Source organism: Egretta garzetta, unplaced genomic scaffold, assembly GCF_000687185.1.
Source record: "Egretta garzetta isolate BGI_Z169 unplaced genomic scaffold, ASM68718v1 scaffold177, whole genome shotgun sequence".
In the NCBI taxonomy this organism is placed as follows: Eukaryota; Metazoa; Chordata; class Aves; order Pelecaniformes; family Ardeidae; genus Egretta; species Egretta garzetta.
In genome coordinates, this window is record NW_009260338.1 from 45,016 (window position 1) to 55,678 (window position 10,663).

Sequence of the window (10,663 nt, forward strand, 5' to 3'; positions counted from 1 at the left end):
AATGCCAAAACTGGGGAAGAATGAAGCTCTCATTAGGGGCACAGACATGCTTGCGGTCTCTGTACAGAAAACTGAGCATAGGCATACCCTATTTGTGTGACTTCCTCCTCCAAGACAGGTGTCTGATCTTGCTCCAGAGTTAGTATTTTTTACATACTTGAGCAAGAATAAAGTTTTACATGTCTATAGTGCCTTTCACTCAAAGATCTCAAAGGACTTTATACCTATTACATATGTCCCAACCCCTCCCCCTGTGAGGTAGGTATTATTCCTATTATTTACAGATGGGGAAATTCAGGCACAGAGGTTACATTATTTGCCCAAGGTCACACAGTGAGTCAGTGACAAAATAAAACAGAATCCAGATGCTCTGATTCCTGTTTGCATACTCTAACTACTAACAAGCCTCAATTTCAAAAGAGCCTTAAACAAATATCAGTGTGCATAAGAACAGTCTTGGGTTTCAAGGGCCACTTCTAAAAAGCATAAGGAAGGAGGAAAAACATGAAGGGAAAAAAAAAAAAAAGAGTGAGGGGACACATAACTTACTTCTGCAAGCCAACACAGCTTTAAAGAACGAGTTCCTCCTAATTCCCTTCCCAAAGCTGAGGCAGCTTGACTATGAGCCTGGTATACAGGGGGTGGGAAAAGGAGGCTGATGGAACCAAAGTTTGAAACAGAAAACCAAGCTAGAGTGAACAGCCATACCATAAGCCTTCGTCTTTTAGAAAGCACAGGGTCATAGAAAAATAGGGCTGAAAGGGACCTCAAGAGATCATTGAAGTTCATCCAACCTGCCTTGAAGCCAGGATCAACTACACCTACCCATTCTCAACAGTCTAGTTAGTCTGTTCTCAAAGACCTCCATCAATGGAGATGCCATGCCCTTCCCCTGCGATCTGTTCCACCTTGCACTATCACATGAGCAAAAGAGGACAAGCGAGTCTAAGATAGCTACTTCTGCTCCTTCAGTGGGGGTACTGTGATTCCCAGGCCTATCTAATGATCTGAACACATTTCAGAGAAGGTAGTCTCCAGACATTTATTTGTTTCTGTCCTGGATTCCTTGGGAAAACATCAAACACTGGTGTCTGCTGTAGTGTAATATTTGAGTTTTGAAAATACTGATTAATACCAGGATAGATACCAATATACTTACTGCAAGTGCCAAATCCTACAAGGTCAGTAACAAAGACTTTGATATGATAATTTTAGCTCATTGCAGATTCAAACTGCAATAAGAGGGCAGGGAAGACTACAGAAAAACCCCACAGCAAAAGTCAGCAGCTCAGAGTTGCCACGTTTCATCCAACTGCAGACAAAAATCAGGCAGTCGAACAACACATCTTCAGCAGAGGCAGCACCATATGATCTCTGTAGCATCCCTCCATCTCATCTGTCTTCAAAGTGCATTCTCAGTGCAAAAAGTAGGATTGAATTTAGAGGGGCTCACTGTCCCCAGCAGATTTCATACTAAGACCAGAATTCTTGCTTCAGTTCATATGCTGCAGCTTTTTGTGTGTTAAGTTCACTTCTGCATAGCGGAATGGTGCTGTCCTGGCTCTGCCCCTCAGCATCTATGTCCAACAGTGTCCGCTCCTCTACAGGAAGACCCACCTGGAAAGGAAGCAGTGCAGGCAGTCCAGGTCTCTCTTCTACAGTGCTGCTGCTACTAGCAAAACAAGAGTCCAGATTGCTTGGAGTATCAGTACTCGAACTGTTGGCAGAAGATTCACCCTTGGCATTGCTGGGTGACACAAACCACCAGGGATCAAGCCGTTGCCGACTGGCTGCAGGACGTGGCCGGGGCAGGAACTCCAATGTCTTGGGTCTTTCCAGTGTGGGGTCCTGCTGTGCATTCCATCGTCTCGGGGTTGGAGGAAAAACAAGGTTGGGGTCTGGCAGGCGAGGGACCTCATTGGGATCTCTACTTGGACTAGGTGTTTTTAATACACCTATCCAAAACAGAGAATGTAAGAGAAGAGGGAAACATGTTAGATGTCACTGCTAAATGGTTCCAACAGATCTTAGTTCATTGTATGTACACTGTGAAAACATTTTCAAAGCAGAAAGCCTCCATTAAGAACCTACAAACTCCATATCTTCAAGATTACACCAATCTGAAGTGAATAGTTGGCTTCTTTATCCCTACACTGTTCTCAACACATTGCAAGATGCCTGTTTCACTGACCTAGCACAAGCTGCAAGTTTTGTTCATTCCCTCATTTGGTTTCCTCGATTTTCAGACTGGAGAGCATGGATTTGACCTCCTACCAGAGGTGAGGACTCTCCAAATCCCTCGGAGGGCATGTTACCCATTAACAGCTTGAATGGATCAGAGAGACACTTGCACAGCAGGATGTGTGACACCCGTTTGCAGTGAGCAGGACCAACTTCCTGGAAGAGCCATTTAACACCACCTACTGTGGATGCTTCTTGGTTTGTTTTCGCTTAGGGGTGGGGGATGGTGTTTGGGTTTTTTGGGTTGTGGTTTTTTTAAATAAACACAACTTAACTTGTAAATTTTCATGAATACCATTTTAATGAGTATCCTCAGATGTATTAACCCACATTTTACTGCAGTCTGCCATTCAACAGACAACCTCACATTTTGTTTTACCATTGGGAAAAGTCTAATTAAATCAGATTTTAGTTTATTATTCTAGACTTTTTTTTCTCTGAATTACTAGGGCAAGAAAAAAGGAAAGCATTTTTAAAGTTATCAAGTCACAGCCACTGCTAAAGACTGCAATAATGAGAACACTACCTACCCAGGAAGATGCCTCTTGCTTGCAAAGGAATAAGAGCAACAGTGGCACAGCCCCAAACTGCTTTAGAGATCCAGTTTTCACTCCCTTACAGAACAGAATTTACTTTGAAATTGTAACAGCAATACGAACAAGTGTATAAAGGAAACGGAGATGGAATCCCGAGGAACTGCTAAAAATGCACAATATTTGTACTTTGGTACCACCTTTGTCTAAGAAACACTACTACACTCTGCCTCACAGCACAGGGGAGCACAGAGAGTTCCTTAGCGCAGAGATGCTGGAACAGAGACCATTACTGCATTATTCTGTTATTATTTGTGTAAAGATAGCATCTGTAAGCTCTTCTTATGGGCTGGCCATCACAATGGATGCTGTATAAGCAACATGTTTACTTCCTAACAAGTAATTATACTGATTGGCTCTTTATTCTGAAGAGGAAAAGGAAGATGGCTGAAAACCTACCTGCTCCCAGTGCTCCAGTTAAACAGCTACTGGAAGGGCATCCACTGGTTGGGCACCCATTGACAACTAGTCCACTCCCTTTGATGGCCCCATCAGAAGGTGTGCGCCTGTGCCCGCTTTGATGGGTGTGGGAAGACACCGTCACGTGTGTGGGAGTCAGGGACTGGTTGGGATCTTGTTTGAACCTCTCAATCTGGACATTGACTAGTGGGTTGGTAATGGCTGGCAAGGGAGCCTTGACTGTCACTGGGCTGACAGGCATTTCATACACCACAATCTCATCGCTGTCTGAGCGCAGCAGGGACCGAGTGGAATTACATTCGGAAATGGAAGACAGGGAAAGAAGGGTGAGGGATGTGGATGGCTCGCCTAGCAACAACATGGGATCATCTTTCTTGAAGATCTTTCGGGAAGGTGGACTAGTGCTCCTGCGTGGGCGTCCAGCTCGCTGGAAAATGCTGTCACGCTTCTTCTTCTCTTCCTTGGGTGCCTCTGGCTCCTCCTCAATCAGCAGCTGACACTTCCCTGCTTCTAACAGATCAAAACCCAGGCCTGCAGCAGCCAGCACTGCTCCACAGCCAAGCAATGCAATTTCACATCGCTTGTGTTGGGAACCACTACGTTTGAGGCTGTTGGTGGGTGTCAGCTGTGGGGTACTAGTAGCAGAGTTCACTGGTGTGGACTCCTCATTGGCATCACTAGAAGGGCCATCCCACTCTTCATTCTTCTGAAATGGGATGCAGAGGTATGACTGATTGTGCCCAGGTGAAGGGTGCACTTTGCCCTCCCCATTAAGACATTCGCTATCTTCATCATCTGGAAAGCAAATGAAAACAGACTTTGCATGGATGTAACATTTTCACTGGCAAACTGCACTGTCTTACAAATATACGTGAAAATAAGCTTCTACTCAGAAGATGCAACTGTCCTGATTGCAAGCATCATTCACCAACTGCCAAACACTCACAGGCTATTGTCTGCAAAGCAGATAGGCTGAGACAAGTAACTTGAAACACTATCAAAGCAGACAAAATTAGTGACACATTAATCTACTTGGGATCAATTGCAGAGCAGCATTTCAGAAGTAGTCTACACCTCAGTTACTTCTAGAGTAAATGTATATGTTTGGCCGTGAGGAGCAAAAGGTAGGAAAATTATAAGGATCTCTCCTTGCAAGCAAAGGTGTAACCACACTGCACATCTAAATATTACCAGGAAAGGAGCTGAGAGGTAGCATGGATGGAGCTAGAGGGGGATTAAAAGAAGCTTGTTAGCTTGACAGGTAAGAAGCACAAGCAGAGAGATGAACAAAAAGGAAATCCAGAAGGAGAAAGTAGTTACTTCACCAAGAATAAAAGAAAAATGGATACCACCAAAATGAAAACATTGCTGTAAGGTACCAGGTAAAGGGCAGGAAAGGAGAGATTCACTCAAACGTGAATGGAAGTGGGGATGAGAATATAAAGTCCAGGGTATTCCTTTACCCATCTCTGCTAAGCTGGTGAATCCTGGAAAAGCAGGCGCAGTTCTCTGGATCTTCCCAAGGTTCGGTGCACTGGATGACCACTGTTTGTATCCTTCCATGAGAGCTTTCAGACTGAAATAGTGAAAAGATGGGAGAAAATGTACAATGCTCACAACCAATTTTCATTCCCCCTTCTATATTCTCTATTGTTCTACTTGGGTATGCATGTATCCACCTTAATTACACAGATCTGAAGTCCTCCATTAGCAAGACACTTTGCAACATCTTTACAGTACCTTAAAATACAAGAAAAGTCAAACAGTCCCTGCTGATAACCAACAGCTATGCTTGCAGAATAACAGAAAGCACCACCGCAAAAAATCAGATGAAACATTTTCTTTTTAAACCAAGGCAAACCTACCAGAGTGGGTAAAAAAATAAAGTGCTCAGCAGGAGAGATAAATATCTCCCAAAACATTTCCACGTGAAATACAAGTGAATAATGAAAGTCAAAGATCGCTCACTGGGACAATAACATGCTAAAGTCATTGTAACGGCAAAATCATGCCTCTATATTATAAACCCCAATATTTCTCCTCTAAAGAAAAAACTGCATTGAAGTACAGACAGTTAAAAGCATAAGTTCTAGATTATGGAAAAACAGGTAACTAAAATCATAAGTCACGCCATTGTTTCTTTTACTTACAGACAAAACCCCCCCCGAAACCCATAAAAACAAACACGTGAAAAACTCAAAACCCAACCCCTACTTTGACGTCACCTGCATTTACAGGTATGTCACCAGGCACCTGAGCTTATTAGTAGTCCCCATTCTACGTATTCATTACTATCATCCTATTTGTTCCCTGCAGTACTTTCATGACATCAGAAACAATTTTAGTAAGCAGCAGAACTTTCTGACATATCAACACACAGCAAAGTTTTATTGTTCAGTTATTGATACAGTCTGAACTGGGAGATTTCTGGTGCCTTTCTCTGAACTTCAATATGAAACACGTCATAGTTTTGGTGAAAAGGTAAACCTACACTTAGAATAGACAGAAATTGAATGAAAGGAGTAAAAAGATCTGTGGATAGTCTGAATGATCTCAACTGGACACACAAGAGCATCGACTTATTATGGAAAGGAGAGAAAACTTAGATGACACCTCATCCAGCTCCATTACTAACTTGCATTGTTCTTTGATAAGACACATAATTCATTACAATCCTTCCCTTACAGAGAAAGAAAGATATGAGCATACAGATGTTCTTGCTCATGATTCTTATTTTCCATGAGAATCACTGCAGTTCTAAGATGGCTTCAATTACAGGATTTCAAAGTTTTACTGGATCAGGGTTTTTTTTGCCTCAGTATGTATTTTTCCTCTATTTTCTACCTAACCGGGATGCCCTACTTATCCCCAAACTATTGTTATAGCAAAGTCACAAGGTCTAAACCTGATTCAGCACATGTTCAGTTGATTGATAACCGTGCTGTAGGCATTACACTAGAAGTATCCTGTGCAGTTTTCAACTGTCTTGAAAGTCCATCATTTTCCCCCCATTAATCGTTCTGGCACATGCAATACCCTGCTATGAACTTTGATCCAGAGAGTACAGTGCTGAACCCTACTTGTCAAGACAGACAACCACATGGTTATATCACAGAGATGCAATTCAGTGTGTGGGTCTGTTCTGATTTACTCCCTCTATACTATACTCAGCTATGTAACACAACCCACTAACTAATGTATGTTGTATCTATATTAACCATGTGTATAGCATGCATAGTTAGGATAAATACTATAAATAGAGCAGCTTATTAAGGGAAAGCTGGTGAGTGAAAAGGAACTGTGTTAGCAGTGTGATCACCTCTAAAAGTAAATGTCAAAGCTCTTATAATATGGGTAGACAACTAGTGAGGAAGTGAAGATTTCCATGGAGCTGGGAAAACACATACTCTGTTCTCTATATGCAGAGATAGCAAAGTTGTAAGTGATAAGCAGCAGTAATCTTCAGTTTAGCCTTCACTTTACAGTCATAGTTATCTAAAGGGTCTTGGGAATTGCCCTTCATTGCACAGCAGGACATAGCAATTTAGTTTGCTTCCTTATGACTCCTCAGAGCAATCTTCCCTTGCTAAAAACAGACTAAAGATTTGCTGTTACTGACAAAGCACAGCTCAATTTGAACAGAAAGATAAATAGCTACCAGAATAATTTCAAGGCCTGTTATGTTTGCCTCAAGGTTATAAAATCTTCATCCTTCCTTTTTATTTTTTGCTCCTTCTCTCTCTTTCTCCCTGTCCCGTCCCGTCCCCCCCCCCAATTACAAGCAGACCCTGAAGACCTGGGCAGAGGTTAGCTGCATATCATCTTAATTAAGACAGCAGCATGCATTTGAAAACAGTTCAAAACATGCTGACTTAAGAGTACGTTCGTACTACAGCAGTATTATCTATTGCTGCTCCAAGAAAAGAGCAACTGGAATGATTTGAAAGCACTAGCAGAAAAACTGTCTATTTCAGTCACCAGCATGACAATTCAGGAACCTAAAGACTTCTTACCTGTAATCTGTTTAGATTAATTAACAGGAAGGTTATTACTCTCTTTGTTGTATTATGGTTGTGTTACTTCTCTGTTGCCTTTTTCTGTTGGGAAGTCAAAACCACCTCTCTTTAGGAGTGGCAAGGTGACAAGACTTATTTGCTCAGCAAACTTCAGAAAACTTCCTTACAACTGTGAGGTGGCATCTCCGGTGTCTTAATACCATTCTGTAACACCATGTTGAGGCATTAAATACAATACTGTCATGAATAAAAAGTGTCTGTTCCCAGGCTCACCCCTATTTAACTTACAAGGTTTTGAGAGATAACTGCTAAAGGACTATGACTACCCCACATCCAGTGTCACCTTCTGTAAAATCAGTAACACAACCAGCATGAAAACTTGAACAAGGTAAAAATCATCCATGCAATAGTTACAGTCTGAGACTAATCAGTGCTCAGTTTAAAGCCAACTAAGGCTTCACCATATATCCTTGAGAATACACCATAAGATCACAACTGAACTGTCAGAACACTAGTCCAAAGCTTCATCCAGTCTCTGCAATTCAGCACCGCAACCTTCTGCTGCTGTGCATATTCCTTATGCTCAAAGATAAATGCAGAAGGGTGAATAATCACTGTATAATCTTTTCATGACTGCGTTCACTTGATATTAATTATAGGTCAGTTTACTCATGCTAGAGAATTTCACTGCAATTCCCACAATGTCATTCTTGCATAAATTTGGAATTACCTCCTGTGGAGAACACATGGAAGGTGATAAAGATGAAGATTCAAGGTCCCTTGATCACAGAGTCATGTAAGCAGCTGGAATAGCAGCACTGTTGCTACCAGAACAGTGTCATGGAGAAGACTTGAACAGGACTTTTCTAGCCTAAGCTTAGCTCTTCACTTTAGCCTAATTTTTATCCCCCTACCCTCTAAAATTAGAATTAAAAATACCAAAAATAGGAAGCACTCTATCGTTTCAGCCACTAACATTTTCTGCAACTCTGCTCCCCTTAAAGTCTGCAGTCTGGCATGATCTTAGCAAGAAGCCTTAGCTCACTGCTTGTTAACCACACTGCCCTCTCAGCAACACTATCATGTTTCAGATACTCTGCAAAATGCCATAGCTGTATTGAGTATCCCTGAAAAAGGTAATGAATATTATAGAACACCTCAGTTGTAGAGAGAACAGGATAGTTTCAAGAGCAACCATGGTTAGCAAGCAACTCCTTTCCAGCTGTCTGTGCCTAAAAGCAATTCAATGCTTCAGACTGTACAGTAATGAACAGAAACTGAAGAGCTTTATTTCCAGAATTCTAAGAACATTATTTCAAGGTAGAAAGTATTTTTCTACCAGCTTCAGTGATCTCCTGCCCTTTTATATAATTAATGATTGCAAAGTGTGACATCTGTTTTAATTCTGTGGAATGCTATACTTCGCCTACAGAACAGGTAAAGCATAGGCAGAAGCCAAAGAAGCTTCCTCCACATTGCCCTGTTAACATGCCAAGAGTACCTCTGAGGGAGAACATATTTTAATGTCATTAGAACACTTAGATGCAAGCCCTCTTGCAGAGGACTGCCATAGTGATGCATTATGTAAACATCTATTTTCCAGGAATTTCACATCTGAGCACATAATTTTAAAGATAAATTATAACCAGTTATTTTATTTCCTCTGCTAAAAAAATATGGCAAGAGTCAAACTATAAGTTTAGTAGGGGAAAAAGCTTCAAACTCCACTAAAAATCACAAGGCATTCAAACCTCTTAGAAGATCAAAATACTCCTATGTTTAAAGCAGCATTTCAGCAATGATCCATTGGAGTCCTGGTATAAATAATTCACATTCACACACATACACAGGCCACAAAACAAGAACCTATAGAAATAGAGGTACAACCTGTATCTCTGCAAAAAATCACTTCCAAGATGTATCCACTCAAGGTATGTATCCTTTTCAAAAGCCTGAAGAGAAGATATTTACCTGGCTCTACCAGATACTTTTTAAATAATAGCATTTAAGACAAGAAAAAGAATAGCTGAAAATTGTAAAAGAGAAGCAGTTTCAGATATGTTCAAGAGCAACCATGGTTAGCAAGCAACTCCTTTCCAGCTGTCTGTGCCTAAAAGCAATTCAATGCTTCAGACTGTACAGTAATGAACAGAAACTGAAGAGCTTTATTTCCAGAATTCTAAGAACATTATTTCAAGGTAGAAAGTATTTTTCTACCAGCTTCAGTGATCTCCTGCCCTTTTATATAATTAATGATTGCAAAGTGTGACATCTGTTAATTCTGTGGAATGCTATACTTCGCCTACAGAACAGGTAAAGCATAGGCAGAAGCCAAAGAAGCTTCCTCCACATTGCCCTGTTAACATGCCAAGAGTACCTCTGAGGGAGAACATATTTTAATGTCATTAGAACACTTAGATGCAAGCCCTCTTGCAGAGGACTGCCATAGTGATGCATTATGTAAACATCTATTTTCCAGGAATTTCACATCTGAGCACATAATTTTAAAGATAAATTATAACCAGTTATTTTATTTCCTCTGCTAAAAAAATATGGCAAGAGTCAAACTATAAGTTTAGTAGGGGAAAAAGCTTCAAACTCCACTAAAAATCACAAGGCATTCAAACCTCTTAGAAGATCAAAATACTCCTATGTTTAAAGCAGCATTTCAGCAATGATCCATTGGAGTCCTGGTATAAATAATTCACATTCACACACATACACAGGCCACAAAACAAGAACCTATAGAAATAGAGGTACAACCTGTATCTCTGCAAAAAATCACTTCCAAGATGTATCCACTCAAGGTATGTATCCTTTTCAAAAGCCTGAAGAGAAGATATTTACCTGGCTCTACCAGATACTTTTTAAATAATAGCATTTAAGACAAGAAAAAGAATAGCTGAAAATTGTAAAAGAGAAGCAGTTTCAGATATGATACGAAACTACAGAAAGTTGAGCCTGAAAATAAAGAAAAGCTACTAGAGAAACAGTTTTACACAGCTAGGAAGTTCTACTGCTTACAAATACACATAACAAGGTAATGGCAGATGGTGAAAGCATCAGTCAGTGCTGGACCTCTAGCAAGGGACTGAATGCAATGCAGTTTTGTAATCTGTTCTGAATCTCTAACATCTCTGGTACAGCAAATAAGTTTGGAAGCAGAAAAGTGTTTGGAAGAGGATAGGCAAATCTCCTGTAAGCCAGCTCATAAACAGTTTTAGAACCTGGAAATCAGTCTGGTTCCAGGCCCTCTCTTACCCATCTTCTCCTGCACCTAGGTCCTTGTGACAAAGTGAGCTTGGTCCCCAAGTACGCCCCTTTTTCTTCTGGCCTCTCTTCTCTTCTTCCTCTCCTTCCTCCTTTGGAAGGACTGAGCTTCGTCCCCACGTT

The 10,663-nt window shown here is 41.0% G+C and overlaps 1 protein-coding gene across 1 annotated transcript in view; it reads right to left on the minus strand.

Moving 5' to 3' along the window:
* Positions 1-1,198: 1,198 nt before the first annotated feature.
* MAP3K9 (mitogen-activated protein kinase kinase kinase 9) overlaps positions 1,199-10,663 on the minus strand; it is a 51,150-nt gene continuing 41,685 nt past the window's right edge. The window contains exons 7-10 of the mRNA XM_035898008.1: positions 10,532-10,660; positions 4,718-4,830; positions 3,234-4,049; positions 1,199-1,955 (exon numbers count right to left, since the gene is read on the minus strand). Coding sequence (XP_035753901.1) covers positions 1,474-1,955; positions 3,234-4,049; positions 4,718-4,830; positions 10,532-10,660 — 1,540 coding nt within the window. The 3' untranslated portion in view covers positions 1,199-1,473. The remainder of the gene's footprint in view (positions 1,956-3,233; positions 4,050-4,717; positions 4,831-10,531; positions 10,661-10,663) is intronic.